We start from the raw sequence: 24,679 nt of genomic DNA on the forward strand, positions 1-24,679 counted from the left end.
AAAAAAAAAATTAACTGAAAATGCTTTCATCATGTACAGGTGCAAGACGATTTTGGGCTCCATTTTAACAATCTAGGCACAGAGTCTAAAGTGCATGGAGTGGCCCATGGTCTAACAGGATTGTGCTTATTCTCTTCATAAGTTATGGATGTGTTTTGAGTATAATGTGAATTAAACCAATTAGAGTCTCATCTCCCATTCCCTTTAACCCTTAGACTGCCGCTTTAGCTATTGGTTGACCATGTTTTTATGGTTTTAAATAATGACTGTGAAAGTAATTTAAAATAGTAGTTTTAAATTATGGTTTACACACACTGCATTGTTGGTTTACAAAAAAAAATAATTATAATAAAAAAAAATCAAACAATCCTGTTGCAGTACTACACTTTGACTTTGGTGTTATTGTAAAAAACAAAAAACAAGAAAACATGTTAAATGAGAATCTAAAATATTTAGTATTCAAAAATGTTTTATTTTGAATATTTAAAAAAAATGGGTCTTACATTTCGTATTTGCAGATTTTTCATAGTTGATGTATTAATTCCTTTATTTTTTATCATAAACCAACATAACTATTTGGTAGAGGTTGATATTTTAGAAATTATGGTATGTGTTAAAAAAATGCATTAAGCTTGTTAACTAGTGACATTACAGGTCAAGAAATGCAATGCAAACCTTTTTTTTTGGTGGGGTAGTTAAAGGGTTAAGAGTCAGTTGCGCCATGCCATGGCGCAATTGCTATTAACATGGCGGACCTTATTGTGCGGCCCTTATTATAATGCGGCCCTTTACCCGTGTCATATACAGTACGTCTGCTGTTTATTTACTTTCCATTTCTTTGAAACGTCACAGCAAAAAGTTGCAACTGTGGTCTGCATCAACTGCTAAACAACAGCTCCCAGTATTCGTTCTGTGTTGTTATGCAATATGGAGCATGTACAAACTGATATTAATCTTTTAAAAAGCTGTCAAAATGGACAGCATCCAAAACATCTGCTTTATACAAATGTAGTCCACTTGAATTACACCATAATTTTCTAAAGCCTCCATTTTTACAGTCCACACTGCAACACGAAAACAGCATTTGTAAATGTATCTACTTTGGACAGCTTTTTCAAAAATAAAAAATAAAAACTTTTTATATTTTTATATTAAAATAAATAGTATTTTAAAAATTAAAAAATATATATAAAAATATTTGGTAGCACTTTATAATAACTACACTATGAATCATTTATTAAGCACTAGCAAATAGTGAATTCATTATTTGTTAAGCATTAACTCTACATTAATAAATGTTAGTAAGCAGTTTATAACTGAAGCAACAGATGCTCTGTTCTTGCCTTATAACCACATTTATAATGTGCTTAATAATTGTACTTTTATACTTTGTTACTGGTTGATTTTACATGACTAAATTAAGAATTGCATTATTTACAAGCCACTTGTATTTAAGAGTAGTTGATGGTTTTTAAGATCATTCAGAATGCATTAGTAAATGATTAATTAACTATTGAAATCAACATTTATATATCTTATCATTCAGGTGTATAGTAATAATTACTATGTATGTTAAAAAATGCTTTATTAACACAACTCCATGCAGTTTTGTGACCTAATCTAAAGTGAGGACTATTTGTGAATCATAAAATCCCTTATAAGTGACAATTAAAGGCTTAGTATATCTTTGCAATCCTATCTAAGAATAAAACTACTGTAAAATTACTGTATAAAACAACAATAAAATAATTTAAAGGTGTATTTTGATGCAACATTTCAATGTTATTTAGTGATGTTTAAACTGCACAGGCATTTTATTTTAGTTAAGATTGCAAAGATTTATTTTTCATTTGGTACATTTCCATTTGTGCACCTTCAAATCAATAGAAATCAATAAGGTCGTTTTTTCCCCTGGAATATTACTGAGGCTTTAATTGTCATTTAAAAAAGGTTTATAAAGCCTAAATAGTTCTCACTAGATTACGGCAAAAAATTGGATAAAGTCAAGTTAATAAAGCATTTATAAAACATACAAATTAACTATTAGTATATGCCTGAATAATAATAATTATAAATGTTAATTTTAATCGTTTATTGATCATTTACTAACTCATTCAGAATGATCTTTTAAAAACCAGCAACTATTCTTAATTAACTGATTTGTAAATAATGCAATACTTAATTTAGTAATGAAAAATTAATCCTAAACTATGAAAACATAATCATTAGGCACATTATAAATGTGCTCATAAGTCAAGAATAGAGCATTCATAGCTGTATTTATAAACTGCCTAACGTTTATTAATTAAGTTAATGCTTAACAAAATAATGAATTTGCTTTATGCTAATGCTTAAATGATTCATAGTGTGTAGTTATTATAACAGGGTTAATTTAAATTTTTTTTTCCTAAAAATGCCATGATCCCCGTGTGGACGGAAGGCAAAAACTCTGCATTTTTAAGTATGTACCATCATCATTATGTTAAGGATACACATGGGCAGCATAACACATTTCTATCCCTGCCTACTACATCTCAGAATGTCGGTAAGATAAAAAAACATTGCTTTTCTGATGTTTTTTTACCCTTAATTAAAGAACTTAAAAAATGTTTTAATCAGGGCTTTAAACATGCCAAGAATTTCATACAGAGATCTGTTTGTTATTGCGTCGCACCATACCAGGCTCACATAAATAGAAATACAACTCAAATCATACTCGACTTATCTCTGAACCATTTGGTACGATAGTAATAAAGCAGTTAATAACATTACTGTTGAGATCATCTGTACCTGCATTACCTTGAACATTATAAGCATTGCATGCATCATAGAACGAAAGAGAGGCTCAGTTAAAGGGCACATAGTTTACCCTTTTTGATGATTTAATATTAATATTATGGTTTTTCTGACTGTGCCAGTTTAGGTTCAGTTTAAAACACAGTTCAGATGTTTTTATTATGATGTGTTAAAAAGTGTCATGTTGGGGGTGTTTTAGGGGTGTGTTGCTTCACATGAAAATTAGTTTCGGCTTCCTGCCCAACATAACAAGGGGGCAGAGCCAAGAGCTCACCCGCTCTGTGTTTGCAACAGACAGGCAGACTGAGAAAAGTAACATGAGTGAGAGGACCAGCATTCAGCCGTACATGTACCACTTGGACACAGACCAAGCAGAGAGTAAAAAAATCATTTGTGTCTTTGTAAAGTTTTACAGCCAACTGTGTGCTGGTTTAAAGTGCCGAGCTTGTACACCGAGACTAATAACCACCACACTGAATTAACTTTGATTGAGGCACCGGATGCGCTGCTCGAAGCCGCGACACGGTACACTAGACACACTCTGTGGCATCGCGCCACGCATTTTAGAACTCTAAACACAAGTTTCCATGAGGGCACACACAATAGCGCCCCAAGTCGGCGGCTGTGCGGCCCCCAGTCGCCGACTTGAAGCGGCGCCGCGTGCAGCCCGACAAAAACTCACGCCCAGATTTCCAAAACACATGGCGCTGCATCGTGCCACGCAGAGCGGAGCTTCTAGAGTGCGACCTGCAGGCAAGTTTGTTCTTTTATTTCCGACGGAAATAAAGCACCTAGTTAAGATCACAGGGAGCTTCTGTGAACGTGAGAAATGCAAATGTTTAAAGGTTAAGGTAGAAACAACGAAAAGTACACGTTTGCAAACCTACCTAAAGGTACAACCAATGATTCCGATTAGAGCGATAATGTGGAGAATATTGATCTTGTGTTGAGCCCAATGAGCCTTGCATCTAAAAATAGAGCAAGGATGTTCCTTTAGTGATATCGCTTTGACTCACGCTGAAAATGGCGGACGGGAAATAAAAACTGAGAATTAGGTGACGTGTGCCTGTCAATCAATATTGGTGGGCGGGGCGACCGCACTCCTACGTCAAGTTGCGGTCAATCTGAAAACCGCTATTATCGCATATCTCATATACATAATCTCCACCGTTATTATGTTGTTAAATTGGGGGGGAAAAAAGCACTGGGTGTGTTTATATCACCCCAATATGACGGTCTATACACTATACCTACACACGTCTGTCCAAACAGCTTGAAAAGTAGATTTTTTTTTTTGTTTTACCATAGGTGCCCTTTAATGCTTGAAAAGTATAACATGTAGCCTCTTTAAGAGCATAACATGTGTTTTCCTTTGTAATTATTACACAACCATCACTTGGAATGTTTATCATTTTTATATTTACATAATCTACATTGATTGGTCATCTGACTGCAGGTGTGGCAAAGGTTAAATTTATACCCTGTGGTTGTACAGGAACAGGTATGTGATGCTAATTATTGCACCAGTAGAGGATCAGCTTAAGTGACTAGCTGGTCAAGAGCAAGAGTTAAAGTGCTTATAAAGATGTTATCAGATTAGACTCCCCTTTTTTGCCACGCGATTTAAACCTGACAGTGCAGCGCTGACATATGGCCGATCACACTCTCTTATATTTTATATACACATATCTACACACATGATCTACAAGGTTGTCCAAGCTATGCTTTCATCTCTCTTTGTGTTCAAGCTATGCTCATTTGCAAGCGGCTTCCTCGAGAATGCACAGTACCCGTTAATCTTTGGACTTAAATGACATCGGAGTGTAGGTGACCTGTTTTAGATAACCTGACCCTGACCTTGATTATTATCAAACTGCATTTATCGGTCTTTGTCGTCTTGCTTTATTTTAAGGTACAGTTCTCGCTATTAATAAACCATTAACTATGACTTTTGGCTCCTGCTTTTGCTGCATATTAATAGTTAAGGTAATTGTTAGGTTGAGGTATTGGGTAGGATTAAGGATGCAAAATAAATTCATATGCACTTTATGTCCCAGTTTCACAAACAGGGCTTAGATTAAGCCAGGACTAGGCCTTAGTTAAATAAGTCTATTTAAGCTAAATTTTTAAAAATGGCCTTAGAATAATATATTACTGGTGTGCACCTGGAAAACAATAATGACACTGATGTATTTTAAGACATCTCACTGAAAGTTATTTTGAGTTGAGACAGTGTAAACATGCAATTTAATCTTGACTAGCCTTAAACCTTGTTTGTGAAACTGGGGGTATAAGTACTAAAAACTCCAGTGTTCTGATATTTGGTGTCAAACTAGACCTCTTATTTTATCTTGTCATGGTTTATCACTGATAAATGTTTTCTTTGTACCAAATGTAAACACAATAAGAATGTTTAACAATTAAACCCATTACATACTGCTAATGTTTAACGCTGTAATGCCCCAGACGAGAAATCTCCCTGCAGGTGGGCGGAAAAGCTTAGCATTAAGAGTGTCTTGGTTGTGCTCAGAGTTCAGATACTTCTAGAACAGGGGTGGGCCATCTCGGTCCTGGAGGGCCGGTGTCCTGCACAGTTTAGCTCCAACCCTATTCAAACAGACCTCCCTATAGAGTTCAAGTGATCTTGAAGACACTGATTAGTTTGATCAGGTGTGTTTGACTAGTGTTGGAACAAAACTCTGCAGGGACACCGGCCCTCGAGGATCAAGTTTGCCCATCCCTGTTCTAGAAGTTAACAATTTTATGTAACAAAAAAAGCTATAACTTTGAAGAACTGCTCCAAAATGTTTTACATTACAGAATGTGGGCATCATAAACACTTTAAAACGTTCACATGGGAAGATTTGACATGATTTGGGAAAACTTAGTTTGTCAAAATTGTGTAAAATATCTTACTTTCGTCCTGGATGTTGTAAGAGTAAAGCCACTTTCAAAAGCCCTTCGCAAGGGTTTTCATAATACAAAAAGCTAAGGGCTGCACACTGTAAGGGACTCGGTGGATTTTCCAACTGTTAAAGAGGGGTTTAGGGAATCATTTAGATTAGAGAAGATTGAATTAAGTACAGACACAGAGCATGTGCAGAAAGGATTATGGCCGGCTGCCAGATAAGATTCAGATTAAAGTGTGAAGCTTACATTCACACCGTTCTTTTTAAAGCACTGTTATAAATACACACACATTCCCACATCTGTTTGAGCCACAACTGAGTTTTCTTGGTGAAAAAATGTCTACTCTCAATTTATTTTAATTATGATTAGGCCCAGTTGCATCAAAGCTCTTAAAAGGAACACATTTTACAAGTTCTCTTACCACTTGAGTTTTAGCATTTCTGAATCCATTTAGTCAATATCTGGAGCTTAGCTTAGCATAAGTCAGGGTTCACCAATCTTGGTCCTGGAGGGCCGGTGTCCCTGCAGGGTTTAGCTCTAACTTGCTTCAACACACCTGCCTGGATGTTTCAAGTATAACTAGTAAAGCTGCGGTCACACTAGGCTTTTCCTCCCATAGACTTCCATTCATACGCACGCGAATGCATCTGACCGGAAGCAGGGTCATGCATCAAGTTTCGCAGGTTGCTGCAGTGCAAAGTTCAAGCTTGGTAAACTCTGACCTGCGAAATCGAATCACTTGACTGTGTGAGACCAATTGAGGATCAAAACATGGCCTCTCTGGACAGAAATTTAAAACATGGAGCAATCGCTCGCTTTTTTTAATGTCTAATAATCTTGTTTAATCCCGCCCCTTTTCGCAGAGCCATACGAACAAAATTTCGCAAACTCAAACTCTGGTGTGATCACAGCTTAAGACCTTGAGTTGCTTGTTCAGGTGCACTGTAAAAAAAATTCCGTTGTTTTTACAAAAAAAATTTGGCAGCTGTGGTTGCCAGAATAATTTTGTAAAAAATACAATAAAATTGTAAACCTGTTTACAATTTAAAACTGTTTATGTACAGAATAATTATGTAAAAAACTATTTAATAATATGTCAAATTTACAGAAATTTTATGTAAGAAATAATAAAAATTTTTGTATTTTAACAAAAAAATCTTGTTGTTTTTACAAAAAAAATTTGGCAGCTGTGGTTGCCAGAATAATTTTGTAAAAAATACAATAAAATTGTAAACCGGTTTACAATTTAAAACTGTTTATGTACAGAATAATTATGTAAAAACAAATTAATATTATGTAAAATTTACAGAAAGTTTGTGTAAGAAATAATTACATTTTAAGTATTTTAACAAAGAAATCTTGTTGTTTTTACAAAAATATTTTGGCAGCTGTGGTTGCCAGAATAATTTTGTAAAAATTACAATAAAAATGTAAACCTCTTTACAATTTAAAACTGTTGAACATATAGAATTACTAATCTGGCAGCTGTGGTTGCCACAATAATTATGTAACAAAAATACATTGTAAAATATAAACAACTTAACAGCATAAAATCATCACTTTAGTCAATTGTTTATTCATAATTATCAAAAAGTAAACAAGTAAATCTTTTCTGAAATGGCACAACTACACCTAAACCAATTATTTTAAGACCAATGTTGTTTCGTATACTGAACATAGTTTGATTTCAGTAGCAACTGTAAATCATTTGCTTTACCCTTGACCATTAATACGATAACTTGTATGTTACACATTACTTAGGAATATAGATTCTAGATATGCTTAGACCAGAAACAGCACTCAAAGACTTAGTAACCAAATTATAATTTGTATTTATTAACCATAAACAAGTCAACATTGTCTGTCAGTTCACATTTGTATTGCTTACTTTCCTTACAAACTATACATTCACCATTTTGAAAGCATGTGACAGATTAATGATTGTCTTCTTTAAAAAAACAAATAAGGAAAATTATAGACAAAGACATGGGAGACATTGCCAGTAAAACTAAAATTTAAATGGCAATAAAATGAAAGATATTCGGTAACACTTTGTAATACCTACACACTATGAATCATTTATCAACCATTAGCATATAGTGAATTAACTATTCACTATATGCTATTAACAATAATAGCTATTAACATTAACTGTTAAGCATTAACTCTACATTAACAGACGTTAGTAAGCAGTTTATATACAAGGCTACAAATGCTGTATTCTTGTCTTATGAGCACATTTATAATGTGTTTAATAGTTGTACTTTCATAATTTGTGAGTAATTGATTTTTCATGACTAAATTAAGTATCACATTATTTACGAACCATTTGTATTTAAGAGCAGTTGGAGATATTTAAGACAATTGAGTGAGTTAGTAAATGACTAATAAACCATTGAAACCAATGTTTATATATCTTATTATTCAGGCATATAGAAATGGTTACCATGTATGTTGATAAATGCTTTACTAGCACAACTTCATCCAGTTTTATGACCTAATCTAAAGTGAGGACTATTTATGCTTTATAAATCCCTTCTAAATGACTAATAAAGGCTCAGTATAAAATGACCAATACATCTTTTCAATCTGATCTAAAAAGTTAAACTACTGTAAAGTTTAAACATTACTGAATAACAGGAGTGTCATAATATGACATAAAATTGGATTAAACAACAATATAATTTAACAATATAATAGGATGCAACATTTCATTATTTAGCAATGTTTAAACTGTACAGTAATTTTATTTTACATAAGATTGCAAAGATTATTTTTTCATTTGACAGAGTTTCATTTGTGTTTCTTCAAATTAAAAAAAATAATTCCTGTTAAGAATTTAATAAGGGATTTATAAAGCATAAATAGTCCTCACTTTAGATTAGGTCACAAGATGAAGTTGAGTTAATAAAGCATTTATTAACATACAAATTAACTATTAATATATGCCCGAATAATAAGATATATAAATGTTGATTTCAATAGTTTATTAATTATTAACTTACGCATTCTGAATGATCTTAAAAAAACACCAACTACTCTTAAATAACTGGTTTGTAAATAATGCTATACTTAATTTAGTAATGAAAAAAGAATCTTTAACCAAGTATGAAAACACAATTATTAAGCACAATACACATGCTTTTAAGTCAAGAATACAGCATTTTTAGCTGTAGCTATAAACTGTCTACTAATGTTTATTATAGTAGAGTTAATGCTCAACAGTAAATTAATTCACTATATGCTAATGCTTAATAAATGGTTCATAGTTTGTAGTTATTTTAAAGTGCTACCAACTTTTCTTTTAAATCGATTTAAGAACATTTAAGAGTTGTTTTATAAACAAATATTCCATACAAACAACCAATTCAGGAATAACCTAATTCAGAAAACACTAGATAAAAACGCTAATAGTTGTGTACTAACTTAAACACATACATTAAGCATGGCAGATCAAACAAACCTGAGAAACTGGCATTCAGTGTATGTCAAATCTTACTGACTTCAGTCCATATTTAGACGTCACGCCATTCATGATCTGAAAGTTCCTGAATCAAGGTAAGAACTCTTGGGTTCACATGAAGACGGGCTGTGTTTGTCTTCTCCACTTTAGTGCCTTTCTCTGGGTTGATAGAGAAGAAACACCTGGGCAAAAAAGAGAAAAAATTAAATAGTATTAATGATTAAAAAACAACTTATTTTTGGGGGGGAAAATACCTTTTTAATTGAAACTATAGTGAAATGTATTAACCTATACATATAAACCAGGCAAAATAAAAAGAAAACTTTGCATTAGCAATTTAAGTATTCATAAAAAGCCACTGCATCAATTACTTTAATTTTTTTCACTTCAATGTTGTATAAAGCCTGTACAAAAACACATACTTCTGCAAAAACTCCAAGATTGATGCCAGCTCTGATGGGTAATGGATGTCGAAGCAATAATAGCTCCCAAACATCATACACAGGGCAGAAATAAAGGAGGGGATGTTGTCATGTACAACATTTCGATCCACACACAGCAGGAAACGCTTCGATGAAAAGCAGGATTGGCCTAAGAAAAAAGTTAAATAAAAGTTACATTTGGTATTTATTTATAATACCATAAAAGTAAAAAATACAAACAAATTAAAAAAATCTTTTACAAGATTTATGTTACTATTATATTAAATGTTATCATGACAGTCTTTGATCTTGAAATACATAATAATTTTGGTAACAACAATTATTAAACACCATATAAGTATTGTTGTACATTCATGATTACTAATGGTAACACATTTATTCTTATTGTAAATTATGGAGCTAATAATATGATTTTCCAATCTGAATTTGAATTGTGTTAGTTTGAATTATTGACAATTGTAATTCTATAAATCTAAATTTTTATATGCCGTAAAAAAATTTGAATTTGAATTTCTTTACTTGAATAATGAACATCTGAAATTTAAGACAACTAAATTTTTTAAGGCTGAAATTTTTTTATAGACGTTTCAAGTTTTCCGAACAAAAAATATAGAACATCAAATTCAATATTGTAAAATTCAAAACCAGAAATTCAAATTGTGAAATTCAGATTCAGCAGACAGTAGGTAAGGGGGGGGGGGGGGGGGGGGGGGGTGGCGGGCTAGAGGAAGGATGCTTTTAGTTTCGGGTCACATAAAAAAAACGTTGAAAAATCATCAAGTGGCTTTCGCTGTACATTATTCACAACAATAAACTTACCACCTCTTATGTTGTAACCATTTGAAACAAAGTTTAAAGCACTTAACAAATGAGGTTAACAAGAATCTCTGAGCGAGTCATTCATAGTGAGTCACTTAATTCATTTATAAATGAGCTGAATCGAACGACTCTGAATGAACAATTCAATGACAATGACAAAGATAGGGATTTGGCGCCACCTATTGGACATTTTGGTTTCAACGTATTTTAGCTAAAAAATAATGTCATATTTTTAAATATATGGAAAAATCTGATCATTCAAATAAATATAAATGCAAGGTTAAATATGACATTTTGGATGCCAATAGATATTTAAAACGGGCAGCATTTCAGTGTTGATGATAGGCTTTGGCCAAACATCATTCAAATCTTCCTTAAAATACTATACGCTATGCTGTACTATAAATATTGTAATAAATATTTTATATAATTTTATGAAATTTAACAATATAATATCCTATATAATTTGACAAAAAAGCAGGAGCACTGCAGTTCACTGAAGCATATTTATTACACAAACTACTGAAAATAGCGGACTCCGATAGTCAGTTTGCAGAAGAATTGTGTCCTCCTGAGCCTCAAATACACCAGTAAACTCACACAGCTCTGTGAATAGCCGAAATGCTTAATTTTAGCTTTAACTTTTCAGTGATTGTCTACTCTTCCCTGTTGATGACTCCTGACCTACTTTCTGCTGAATCTGAATTTCACAATCTGAATATCTGGTTTAGAATTTTAGAATATTGAGTTTGATGTTCTGAATTTTTTCTTCCTGAAAACTTGAAACTGTACTTTTACAAACTGGATATGTCCAGTGAATGGAATTCAAAAAGACTGCTAGCAAAGTATACAGAGTAATAGATGGGGGTGTGGTTGGGCCAGGGTACTATTCTTTAGTGAAGAATCTCATTTACCACAATTCGGACCATCTCTCTTCTCATTCGTGAACTTGGTAGTTTTCCTCTCTCCAAAAAATGTATCCCATGGTATCAGAAACGTATCCACCCAGTCTACATCAGGGCTTTGGGAGCTGCTGGTGGAGGACGATTGAGAACTTGCAGGTGAACTATGCAAGGCTGTGGAAGGTTGTGATGAGCTGCTTGTTTCTGGTGTCTGGCCTGCAAAAGATCATACACAAACAATAGTCAGTAACAAAGTTTTTTTTTTTTTTTCTTTTCAAGACCTTTTTACACCTGTTACTTTGTGAAGTTGTCTTGTAGCATTCTGCTCTGTAACACGACTTACATCTTAACTTCCAAGCAGCAAGAACGTTGAGCTTGGATTGGCCTCAATGCTGTCAGCAAATCAGATTCCTCAATAAACTGAAAATCATCATATGTCTCCACTCCAATGGATTGCAATAACTCCTCTAAAATATCTTTTGTTGCCTCTGGAAGGTTAGGCAAGACCTCTGTGATGGCAGTACGAAGAAATGTTGTCTCCAAGTCAGTCAATACTGAAATTAAGCAAGTAGTGATTAAACATGTAGTTATTAAATTTATAAAAAGTTTATTTCTGTTCATCTAAATGCAAATAAAACAAAAATTCAGATCTTACTATTATTTTAAAGAGATAGTTTACCTAAAAATTTGAAATGTATAATTTATTTACCCTTGACACATTTAATACCAGTTTGAGTTTTTTTGGGGGGGGGACAGAATGTTGGAAACTTGTAATCATCAACTTTTATAGTAGCAAGAAATACTATAGAAGTCAACAGTTACAACATTCTTCAAATATCCTCTTGAGAAAAAAAACAAAAACAAACAAACCCTAAACAGGTTTGAAAAAAAGAAAAAGTCAAGGTTAAGTAAATGATATCAACACTTAAAATTTTGGGGAAAACTATCTCTTTAAACTACATGTTATTTTAACTAAGCATACATGATGATTTTTACCATATTTTTTCCACCTCTGTGGACAAGATGTCTTTACTTCAACAGCACGCTGTGTTTCAGCAGAATGACTTGGTACCCATTACCAAAGTATGATATTAGCGGATAAAAATCAACCAAGTCATTAATGTTAAGACACTGTAGCCAGTTACTCTGTTTAGTCATAGAGTACAGATGGTATTCAAAATGATATTCAGCTCTTTGTATTCTCATTACAAAAACACAGCTTCGCCATTTTGAATTAAAATGATGAGAAGTTCTCCAAAATCAAACTCATAATTTTTAGACACAAGAAAATGTCCCTTTTTGTATGATGTTCCTTTATACATTATTTCTGTCAGTAGTATTAAACTCTAAAAAGAAAAAATTCTCTGTATGTTTGATTGATTCACTGTAAAGACTTGGGTAAAAAGGCAGGCATGAAAAGATTTCAAGTATTGAAAACAGCATAGTTTACCTTTATTCCTTTGATCTCTTGATAGTCTTCAGATTGTAAATCATGAACAACAGAATCAAGTTTCAGGGGTTCACTGTGGACCACAAACATTTAAGTTATCGCTCTGAAATTCATTTCTTGTGATTTCACAATACCTGCAAAAATATTGAGCATGACTGAAATTTTCAGTTAACCCACAAATGGCGTGTGAACCCAAATTATGGGTATTATCACTTATAGTATCATTTGAAGCAGCTCTATGCTTCCTGATCATGTGAGTTGTAAAAGACGATTGATTGTAAAAGTATTACAACCCGTTACTGGACAAGACACAGGTCGGCCATCTGCTAAATGCTCTTTTAAGTGGCTTATTAAATCTTTAGCCGTGTTAAACGTGCGGTCACACAACAAAATGGCACATTTAAATCAGCAAAAACTGCTTTAGTACTAACGGTTGAGGCAAACTCAATGTGATCCCTATAGACATGTGCTTTTAATGCAGCGTAAGCGCAAAATGTTCGCATACAGCCAGCAATAACACATTTGAAAAAACAATGGGGTTCGTTTCTGTGAACTTTACAATGCAACACATAACGTTAACGTCTCAGTGTGTCAAGTGTTTTGTTGCAAAAATGACACGTAACGTTAATCATCTTTAGACTTCTAACAAAATCTTCAGTTTTTTCAGCGTTACGTTAGACGGACGATACGACAAGTGACCGAGTTACCTTTGCATTGTAACACAGATTATTATTCCGAAGACCGTGCAACACCCCAAATAATACCCTCTCCTTTTTTGCAGGTGTTTGTATGGTAAAGCGTTTAAAGTACAAAGTAAACCAACTTTACACTAAACTTACCAGTGCCTCGGTAGTTAGAAATGCTGCAAGACGTCTTCCACAGCTTTATTCGCGGGCCGGACAGATTGAGCGCGCGCTCTCACAAACAATATCTGTAAAATGGCTGCTCCCGCAAGAATCAGATAGCCGATTGGTGATTGGACAAGGCAGAACAGAGTTTGAAATTCAAACGCAGACGTTAATTTACGCAAAAGCATACATTTTAAATAGAAACACATCGCAAAAATAAAGGACCCCTGGGGACAAATAACCCTTATCTTTCTATGTAAGCCTACATTAAATATGATAATTAGCAAAGCTAAAATAGCTTATAGACCATAAGGACAATTCTAAACAGACACATTGCCTTAAAACCCCTCATTTAAAACTTGTAAATATGTCATGTAGGATAACATTTGTGATAGTTCTACTTGCTTACACTTGCTTTTTTATCTGTAATAGCTGATTTTTGTTTGTTTAGTATCATTTTGTAATTTTTACAGCAGTTTTCAGTATTACATGTTTTTACTATTCAAATAACAGTGATCAGTAAATTTTACAAATAAACATTGTTATTGATACACAGTCTTACAGTACAATTAACAGTTTAATTTAGTTTAACATTTTACAACTGTATTTTTATTTTTTACAAAAGCATACTGTAAATTTAACGCTGTTTCATTGTTTTTCTATTTACAAAATTTAGATGTCACAATTTTACAGAATTTCACTGTTATTTTCACAAACATTTTTTACAGTGTGTGTTTGATTAGGGTTGAAGCTAAGATCTGTAGGACTCCAACCCTCCAGGAACAAGATTGGTGTCCCCTGGCATAAGTGATTAAATCTGATTAGACAGTCAGCATCTCAATCAAAAAAAATAAAAATCCCAAAAATATAATTCACATTTAGAATTTTCCTATTTAAAGCTTGACGTGTCTGGAGTAATATTGTGTCCTAAGACAGACAGAATCTGAAAATGCCGGAATAAGAGTATATTTCTTGTTTCCTATATTAAAAAACAGCAACTGTTCATTTTCCATCTGTCTTATTATACAATGCAACTTCAGAAGCAGCAAGCTTTAAATAGAAATATCAAAAACTTTCAATTTGAGTATGATGCTAATGGTCTAATCAGATTCAATGATTTATGCCAAGCTAAAAGTGCTCAAAATTCAACTATTTAACTCCAGGGGATTTGTAAAACAAGCCCTTTCCCAAAAAAGTTGGTGTTCCATTAAGTGGCTTCACTGAGGAATGAAAGAGAGAAAGGAGAAGAGAGAAAGGAGGGAGGAAGGAAAAAAAAAAAAACTCATTAAAATTGTTGCAACAAACTTCTGGATGGACACCCTTACCCAAGAGCCTTCACTAAACGTTTCATTGTGGCAACATTTTGCAATAGGTGATGCTGTAAAGCTACAGCATCTCGCAGTCAACGGAAAGCATGAAACCAATCTAAAAAAACTACAGTAGTGTTAATCTACTGAGTATTGTTGTATTATTGAGTACAAACAGCACAGAAGGACAAATTGGGAGTTAAGGGAACTTGAATAGCTCATATAAAAATGCTAAGTTTATTCGCATTGCCTTTAACAGATAAAGAAACTCAAAAGACGAAGTATACTTCCTTCCCTACTATGGATGTCAAAGGCTAATTAATTGCCAAAATCTCTTGTGAACAGAAAAAAAATTCAATCAATTTATCAATTTTAGACCAAGAAGGAGTAATTTTCTTGTTTGGGGTGAATTATACCTCTAATAATAATAATAACAAAAAAAAAGTACTTAATTGAGTTTATTAGGAGTTTTTCCTTCTTGCAACCCAAAATTAATTTAAAAAAAAAAAAAAAAAAAAAAAAAAACTATTAACTTATAATCAGTGCCAGACGGAATCTGCGGACATTTTTTGCTATTTCTGCAGAGAATTGATAAAATCTGCAGATTTCTGCTGAATTATTTTGGGAGTATTATAACTAAAACCTTAATACATGAAATAAAAAGTAATAAATTACTGAATAAAAAGATTTACTCAAGTAAATAAACAGAATTAATGGGCTAAAAATCTGCGGAATTCTGCAGAAAATCTGCGCGCACAGATTTCGTGTGGGCCTACTTATAATTAGGATTTCTTAGCTGAAGCAGCCTCAAGCACCATCCTTAAAGAGAAAACCTTAATAAAACGCACATCTTGATCTCTAGCTTAAAATGAAAGTGAAGCACATGCCAGCGCAAGAGAATTTAAGACTCGTTAATTCTCAACTTCAGTCCAGATCATATTGTGTCAGGACCATGCTGCAGGAAGGAATGGATTTACTGTAGATCAGCTCCAAATACAGTTAAGTCAGTTACTGCTGGCACTTGCAAACGGATGTGAATAAGATAAGGTGCGGTGCAAATGGAAAGTTGCAAATCTAGGCAGCCGTACCACCAAGTTGACAAAAAGACATCTTAATCTGAATTACTTTTAGTAAGCACTTTTTTTTTTCTTTTTTTTTTAAATAAACCTTAAGAATATTGCCCAAATGTTTACCTTACTGTTCCTCGCGTGAAATCTACATTGAACATTACAAGCTTCTTTAAATAATGTTCAATATGAATGTATCCTGATTTCAATGCAAGGATTTTCATTGATCACTGGTTTGAGGTTTCCAGTAAAAATTCAAAAGTTAGTCACCTACCAATCAGCAGTGAAAGCACGTTACAAAAATAACCAGTGTCCTGATAAGTTATGAGCATGTCTACTTTGCTTTCAAATATCAACAGTTAACTTAACCTTTCATTATTAGTAATACATTCAAAGTAGACTCTAGCACTGAGGTTAAGAGTCCAGAATAGATGAATCCTTACTCTCGTATATAAAAAGGAAAAAGTAGCGGACACTTCAGTTGATCAGTAGTAGTTTAAATGAACATTTAATTAATCATTATTAAAAAGTTCCATGTTTAAAACAATTCATTAAACTTAAATCTATAAATAAAGGATTGTAAAACTGCACTTTTTTTTTTTTAAAACAGATCTTGAGCAAGTTTTCAATTCACAACATAAAATCTAAAAGACCAAGGTAAATATACCCAGTCACATATAAACTAAAAATTTCAAAAGTTGTCATCCTCAAGAACGTCGTCACGCTTCTTAAGAACAGCCCGGTACAGAGAGGTTCCTCTAGCCTGGATAAACGTAACGGTCATCTGTTTCTTATCAACCTCAATGTGAGCAAAACCACCCAATGTTGAGGCATCGCCATTGAAGAACTTAAGGTAGCCTTTGGGAACGCGGTTGCGGTGGCGCACATCAGGATCCATAAAGTTACCAGCTCCACTAACTACATAACCAATACCAGACTCCTTGATGTACTGGAAAACAAAGCAAGAGGCAGAATGTCAGATTCAAATTAATCAAAAAAATGTTTAACCTTAAATTGATCAAAAAGGCTTGGAGGAAAATTTGAAAATAAGCTCATTTAACTCAAAGCAGGAGTGCCCAAACTGTGTTCTAGATGGCTGGTGTCCTACAGGGTTTAGCTCCAATCCCAACTAGACTTAAACCAACCAATTAAATCTTGGTCATACAACAGGCATGGGTAAACTGTGTCCAGAAGGGCCAGTGTCCTGCAGAGTTTTGCCCAGGGTCTTGAAATCTATAGGTAGGAGTGTTAGGACCAGGGGTGGCCAACCCTGTTCCTTGAGATCTACCTTCCAGCAGATGTTAGTTGAAACTGATTAAACACACCTGCCTGTAATTATCAAGTGTTGTTCAGGTCGTAATTAACTGGTTCAGGTGTGTTTGATCAGGGTAGGAGCTAAACTCTGCAGGAAGGTAGACCTCCCGGAACAGGATTGAGCACCCCTGGTTTAGGCAAAGTCAGCAGGACACAAACCTTCCAGGACGGCGTTTTTTTTTTTTTTTTTTTTTTTTTTAAACTACTGTACTAGAAGCTTTTAGGCAGGACTGTTAAGGCAAGTTGGAGCTGAACCATACACGGGCTCTCCATGACAGGGTTGGTTCACCCCTGCCCTAGAGTTAAATGGTGGATTTGACTTTTCAGAAGTCTTTCAGCCAATCTCCAGGTGTGGCAGGAGCACTCAGCTTGAACCATTGATTTGGGATTAAACAATTTGCCTCACATGACCAAAGGGGTTTTGATAACTCATTTAAATTTAGACTTTCAGCAGTTACATTGTGTACCAAGACTGAGGAAAATGAAATTATTTCCAAACCACATCAACCAAGAACTTTTCTGCAGTTGTTAGTACAGCACAGTAGTCAACTTTTAAAGCCGACCAAATCGTGACAAGAATAAAGTGCCGAATAGTTTAAAACGGGTGTCCAAACGCAGTCCAGGAGGGCTGGTGTTATGCATGGTTTAGTTCAAACTTGCCTCAACGCACATGGCTGGAAGTTTCTAGTATACATAGAGCTCGATTAAATGATTCAGGTGTGTTTAATTGGGGTTAGAACTAAACTCTGCATGACACCAGCCCTTCAGGACAGAGTTCGGACAACCCTGGTTTAGAACTACTATGAAAGCTTTTGAACCTCTTCGTTGACTACTGTACATGCAACTACAGAAGCTCTAAATAGTAAAATTTTAACTTAAGATGCTAATGGTCTAATCCAATTTAGCACATTCCAGACAGACCCAAAAACTGGCTGAGTATTGAAAATTGGTAAAATGATTTAACGGAGATCGCTTCAAAAGAGAGGGTTCCTTTAGAGACGTACTTGTAGGTTGTGATCATGGCCACAAAGGTAAGCCGTGGCCTTGTACTTCTTTAGTAATGGCCTCAAATTCTTCAGCAGGCAGTCAGTTGGCCCGTGCTCGGATATGGACCACACTGGATAATGGCCGGCCACCAGGAGATAATCAGCTTTGGACTTCGCCAAGCGTTCCTGAAGCCACAGCAGCTGCCGGTTGGCCAGTACACCACTTCGTGGAGCTCGAGGCTGCTGGTCAAGAAAGTCGTCAGAGTTGCCACACAGCAACACAGTGTCCAGCATGATGATTGTCAGAGTACTGTCTGTTCGAGGAATGCGGAAGTTCATCTCATAATAGTAGTAGGGGAAGTTCCTGGCAGATGGAAAGATTGTTAAAAGCAGCCCATTTGGAAAGAGAAGAGGGCAAAGTCAAAAGTACAGCTGCAATGAACATCAAGTCTCAGTGCAAATTGGCTTAAGAGCCAGGAAACTCAATTAGACATTGAGGCCTATGTACTTTGGCTCACGTACCATCTCTTTGACCTCTGGCTGTACTCAATTTGAGCTTTGACGTTTCCTACATGGTCGTGATTGCCAGCAATGACGTACCAAGGAATGTTAAGAGAATCTTGAGTGTAGACGTCTTCAAAGGTTTCCTATAAAGAGCATAGAGATATTCGATTACTAGGAAGTTACAAGCTGAAAACTGAAGCTGAACTGTGGACATGAAGTGAAAATAAGGTTTCAATTAGTGATGTGCAGATTGATACTAGAATATCAATATCTCTGATACCTGCTTAGCGTGTTCTAGAATTGATTATCAAAATATCGATATTTTAGTAATGGAGCAAATATGTAGTTTATTGGAAACAGAAATGGAGTGGAGGAAGGAAAAAAAAAAAAAAAAAAAAAAAGAAACCATTGCTACCCTAGTTTATCTAAAAAATGCCAACTTAGGCAGAACTACTTGTTCTTCCACCTGCCAAGTCATGTGTAATATGGCACTGTATAACTGCAGAGCACGCTAGCTAGCCACACTCAGTCGGCAGATGTTCAGTCACATGGTCATTGGATATGGGTAACTGCAAGCAAAGTTTTGTGGGGAGCTACTTCACTTCCATAAACTCAATGTTTGTGACACGCAACAACAGCGAGGTACGGTGGTAACCACAAACCTCTTCAAGGGGACTGGATTAACATGTCACTAAACTAAAAGGTGTGAATGTTTGTTTCATGTTAAGATGTTCAGGCAGGCGTTTGAAGACGAACATGCTCAAATGCTGTCAATGAATAAGTTTGCTCTTTTTTTGGTATAATAATTCAAATCAATAAAGAACGTACAATTTGTCTCGTATTCAGTATAAAAATGACACTCAAGTACACTAAACCTTCAACTTTAATTTCCTAAACAGTCATTTTTGGGCAAAAGTATCAGATTGGTATCTCTGATACGTGCCTTTTACTTGGTATCGGATAGGAAGCAAGCGGTATTGCACATCACTAGTTTCAATAGCATGGAGTTCATTAGATCCAAAAGTACAAACAGGCATAATAACATGACAAGAGCACTGCAAGGGTCTCTATTTCAGCTTTCAGAAGGGCATCACAAATGCCCCTTTTCTAGGTGCCATGCACCCTTGGAGCGAGAAACAAACTCTGACAAAGTGGCATTACATCAAAGCAGATTCAAGTCAAGCAGGCTAGAAGCAATAGCCCTACAGGGATTGGTTCAAGCCTTGCTATTCATAACTTAATTGTAGTCTTAACTTTTAAAGTCAGTGTACCTACAGTTGAAGTGTCCAATTTAAAAATGTACACTTAAAATTACATTGGTTTTTAAAATAGTTTGCCTTTGTACCAAAACATGCCCCCACCACATTCTAAGCATCATGGAACATTAATAAAGAGGCTATACTGGAATTGGATGCAGCATGCATAGGGGTACCATATTTTAAAATTATGTAGTCATCTAACAAACACAAGCATCTCCCATATTACAGGCTGTGGTATTACCACAATGGATGGCTCAATAGAGGGAGTCCATTTTAAATGCTTCTTGCGTGTAAAGATAAGGTGCTGATCTGGGTGCGGATCAAACTTAATATTTGAGGTGTTGCATGTTACCATTCAAGGCGTTAAGTGGATAATTTGCAGATCAGAAAAATCTAATTTAAAAAAACCACCATTTCCAAACTGTCACCTAATATACAATGGAGGATGACATGATTTAAAGTCTGGATTTGGGCTCATAGGACCAGACTTTCCTTGTAACACCATGTGCATGCACGTAACATTTGTTAAACTTAGATTTTTCTCAAATGGACATGCCAAAAAGCAATACATAAACTGCTTACAAAACTACTCATTTGTAATTTGCTATCCCATTTGGGGGAGGGGGAAAGATAAAAAAAAAAATAAAAATCCTTGGACCTTAATTCGCTAATCCAGCTGCATTTGATTTGAGTTCACCAAATTAACAGAACAGTCATGCTCCAGTACAACACATAACCATGCAGGACTCTTGTCTCTTATGAACATTTAACCCATAAGGCCATGGAGAGGATTTAGGAAAAAAACAGATGTATGGATGGGATCACGTTCATACTAAATAAACTTTATGGTTACAAACTACCAACAATAACTACCTACTCAAGAGTCTGCAATTTAGACAGCAACACCATAACCACACAATTCCCCCACTCCCTTAACACACCTGGTTCGCCTCATAGATGTGCCATTTTTTGGTAGATGGTGAAATTTAAAAAAAAAAAAAAAAAAAAAAAAAAAAAAAAAAAGCTGACAAAAGTAAACAAATTGCATTAAGACTTAAATTCAAACCTGGAATCTAGGGTCATTGACATCAGTGACGCCCTTGTAGTAGAAGTTGTCACCAACAGCCAAAATGAAGTCCGCACCCATCTGAGAAGCAGTTTTGGCCATCATGCGGGCTGTAGCGGTCTCTATGGGGGTCACATATGGAGGATTAGGTAGTCCACCCCAGTCCCCCAACACTAGGAACCTGATGGATGACTGGTTACCTGATTGAGATGGGAGACAATATTATATTAAAAACTCAGTCGTCAAGTTTGACAAAACTTAGAGATTCTTAAATTCCAAATGAAACCAAAATTTACAATGTTTATTTTGCCAGCTCACGCTTGTTCTTACAGCAAGTCCACACAAAAAAATAATATGGTCTTCAATAAGAACAACGTCTGACCATTTGCTTCCACTTTATGAGTGGTCATTTTGACGACTTCCATTTCAGCTGTATATTAATCTTTGACCACTACCCTCTTGCATTAGATTGGGATGAGTTAATATGCACGAAATTAAGCCCTGCCTCTATTCAACATTACATTTTAGTTGGAAGTGCATCAACATAATAAAATTACTCACCTTCTGGCTCACACAAACTTTAAACATACTACATGAAATCAATAGCAACTCACTTCCTTGAGCTTCCAGGTCAACGAATGAGGAATAGTAGCAAAGGACCCCAGGGAGAGCACTTAAAAACACCAGCATTAGTGGTGACGCCATCTACAAAACAACATACAAACAGTAAACCACTCAATTCTCATAAAACCACACCAAGAAGTGAAACTTGCCAGAAAGCACCTACACCAGCAGCTTCTGCTCTTTGAGAGTCCTCTCTCCACACCTCATACCAAACTAACGCCTAACTTCCACATTTATATCATTCTAATCACCAATAAGCCACGCCCTCATTTCAGCTACAGCTGTTTTCTCTTAGTAAACTAATCAGCCTGATCAGCGTGATTGCGGGAAATCGGCAATACTCTCTTAAAGAAGCAGCTCACTCAAAAATGAAAACATTTATTCTGCCTACTGTGGTTTTACATTTTGTGCTTATAAAATAATGTAGTTGTATAGTAAACGATGATAGAATTTAAATTTTTGGGTGAACTATGCCTTTAAATAAATGTATGTGCTTCTTTCAGAATTCTTTTTCAGAAATCTTTTTCTTAATTTGATTTAAATAATATGAAATTAAATAATAAATAGTCAAAAAAATTACAATTTAATAATTCTTTTTTTTAATTTACAATATATAACAAACAATTTGTGCAGTGGACAAGTTCCATAGATGTTAAAAGTAAACAAAACCAATGATGCAATTAAATTATATAAAAGTCTATTTATAAAATGTTTTTTAATCATTTTTTATCAGTAATACGCAACAATGCTATTCTAAATACCAAATACCCCTTTTTAGGTTAAACTGAACAATGAAGATATTATTCACACAGAAAAAGAGGAACCATGTCCTGACCAAACTTTTTTGAACTGTGTTTTTATAAACATAGTATACACGTAACATTTACGTAAACGTAAAATAAAAAACATTTACCCAAAAAAAAAAAAAAAAAAATATATATATATATATATATATATATATATATATATATATATATATATATATAAGACAGTAGTAGATAAATTACTTGTACATAAATAATAGTAACAGCTTAAAAAAGATATTACATTACATTAAATGAAAAAAGTAGATAAATAAATAAATAAACTCCAATATAAAGACAATAACTGTGTCCATTCTGTCAAAGCAGGTCAGCGGGTCTTCATCCAGTTCTCTATAATTATCTTCCTACAAGGTAAAACCCAAAAAGTTAAGGAAACTGATTGCTACAAATCATTTAAGTTCAAAAACTAATCCTAATGACTACTGTGAACTTACCCCATTTGAGTAAACGTAGCAATGAGCACAGTAAAACCCACAGTGAACTCAAATCAACTGAGTACTGTAAAACCCAATAAGTTAAGGAAACTCAAACCGTTTGAGGAAACCGATTACTGCAAACTATTTGAGTTAAAAAAAACTATCTATATGAGTACTTTGAACTTACTCCATTTATATTGAAGTAATGAGGTATTTATTGAACTCATTACCTCCAACACTGAGTTCAAAACTCTTTTTAAATGAGTAGAATTAACTTTCAGTCAATTTTGAGTTAACGACACTCATTTCATTTGATAAAGTTGACTGTTGGGTTTTACAGTGTGGGTGTTATTAATAATATATGTAGTGCAAATAAGCGAGACTTACTGGGTGCATTTGTATGTCGTACCCTAAAACTTCACTATCAACCTCCTGCATTTACACTTGTATTTTTAGACATTCCCCAAATCTGACCAAACTGTAACTGAAAACAAATATTGGTGGCTGTAAACATAATAGAAGAGTTGATAAAAGAGACTTACAATGATTGAGTGGCTCAGTCCTCAGCGTCCTCATGCTCAGCGTGTCTGTCCTCAAATATATATCAGACCCATAAAGAGATGGGAGTGTTTATGCATGTGACTTAACCATGTTCCTACTGACTCAATGACCACAGACACTTGTGACACATGTGTATGTGTTTTAGTAACATTTCCACCTTGATGCTACTTCCATCCCAGCTTAATTTAGATGCTCAAGAAACAACTATTGACCCTAAATGCTGTTTAATAATACAAATGAACATGCATTTCAATTTAAGTGTATAGTTCGACCAAAAATAACTACTTATGAGCTTTATGGGTTTATTTTTGTTTGTTGAACACAAAAGAAGATACTCTGAAGAATGATGGTAACCACTGAAATGCATAGTAGGAAAAAGAAACACTGTGGAAGTTAATGGTTACAACATTTTTCAAAGCATCTCCTTTTGTGTTTAACAGAAGAAACTCAAAACTGAAATGAAGGCTGAGGACAGGTAAAATTAGGGTGAACTTTCCTTTTCAGGATAAAGACATCAATGTGATCAGTTCAAAATCAATGTTGTGACTTAATGTGAGCTTTGCTTTGTGTCTTAGTTGACAAAAGTGATCAGGAACAGACATTTGGTCACGTCAGCGGTTCAAAAGTTCCTCATATGTGTTTAGGTTTTGGTTTTGTGTAGGTCGGACAAGTTTCTTCCTCTCCGATAAATCATTTTTTGTGTGTTTGTGTGTGTGTGGGTTTTGCTTTGTGCATTGAAGTATTGTAACTGCGAGAGAAAAGGGCCTTCGCTAAAAGTGTTGCCACAATATTAAAGCACAGAACTGTCTAGAAGGCCATTCTTTGAACCAGTGATCTGACCTAATCTGTTGATTATAGATTAGTGTTTCCCAATACGTTTGATCAGTGCATCTCATAGTAGATAACAAACAGGTATCTTAAACTGTCAATGGGACTACTCATTGTAAAATCAATCTTAATCATAGTTTCACCTCAGACAGGTTTCAACTAAATAATGGTCAGAAAAAAAAAGAGTTTTAAATAATATTAAACAAATTTGGCTCTTGAACGTTTGTATTGAGTATTAGATGGTATAAGATATGTGACTGAGGACCACAAAACCAGTCAAAAGTGTTGATTT

General features: G+C 34.5%; 1 protein-coding gene and 2 long non-coding RNA genes across 5 annotated transcripts; 1 reads left to right on the forward strand and 2 right to left on the reverse strand.

The window, feature by feature from the left end:
* The first annotated feature begins 3,096 nt into the window (after positions 1 to 3,096).
* LOC147843363 (uncharacterized) lies at positions 3,097 to 15,235 on the forward strand. The gene is made up of 3 exons (XR_015493207.1): positions 3,097 to 3,410; positions 3,463 to 6,643; positions 14,360 to 15,235. It is a non-coding gene; the product is annotated as an uncharacterized LOC147843363 (long non-coding RNA).
* On the reverse strand, positions 7,519 to 13,709 carry LOC147843364 (uncharacterized). The gene is made up of 7 exons (XR_015493188.1): positions 13,623 to 13,709; positions 12,784 to 12,856; positions 11,677 to 11,887; positions 11,346 to 11,549; positions 9,592 to 9,760; positions 8,597 to 9,351; positions 7,519 to 8,220 (listed from the first exon to the last, which is right to left on the reverse strand). It is a non-coding gene; the product is annotated as an uncharacterized LOC147843364 (long non-coding RNA).
* Positions 15,236 to 16,087: 852 nt separating the features above from the next.
* acp5a (acid phosphatase 5, tartrate resistant a) lies at positions 16,088 to 23,572 on the reverse strand. Of its 3 annotated transcripts, none has more exon segments than NM_214773.1 (6): positions 16,088 to 16,954; positions 18,324 to 18,669; positions 18,828 to 18,952; positions 21,135 to 21,334; positions 21,749 to 21,839; positions 21,922 to 21,967. In NM_214773.1, coding segments are annotated over 5 exon segments (1,020 nt in total). In that variant the 5' UTR covers positions 21,922 to 21,967; the 3' UTR covers positions 16,088 to 16,696.
* Between the last annotated feature and the right edge of the window lie 1,107 nt (positions 23,573 to 24,679).

This window comes from Danio rerio, chromosome 6 (assembly GCF_052040795.2).
Source record: "Danio rerio strain M-AB ecotype USA chromosome 6, GRCz13ab, whole genome shotgun sequence".
NCBI lineage: Eukaryota > Metazoa > Chordata > Actinopteri > Cypriniformes > Danionidae > Danio > Danio rerio.

Coding starts and splice junctions, on each gene's coding strand:
- acp5a (XM_087255368.1), bottom strand. CDS start 21,839: ATGGCGTCACCACTAATGCTGGTGTTTTTAAGTGCTCTCCCTGGGGTC. Junction 18,670..18,827: donor AGCCAGAGGTCAAAGAGATG/GTACGTGAGCCA, acceptor TCCATCTGCCAG/GAACTTCCCCTACTACTATT. Junction 16,955..18,323: donor GCCATGATCACAACCTACAA/GTACGTCTCTAA, acceptor TTTGTTTTCCAG/TACATCAAGGAGTCTGGTAT.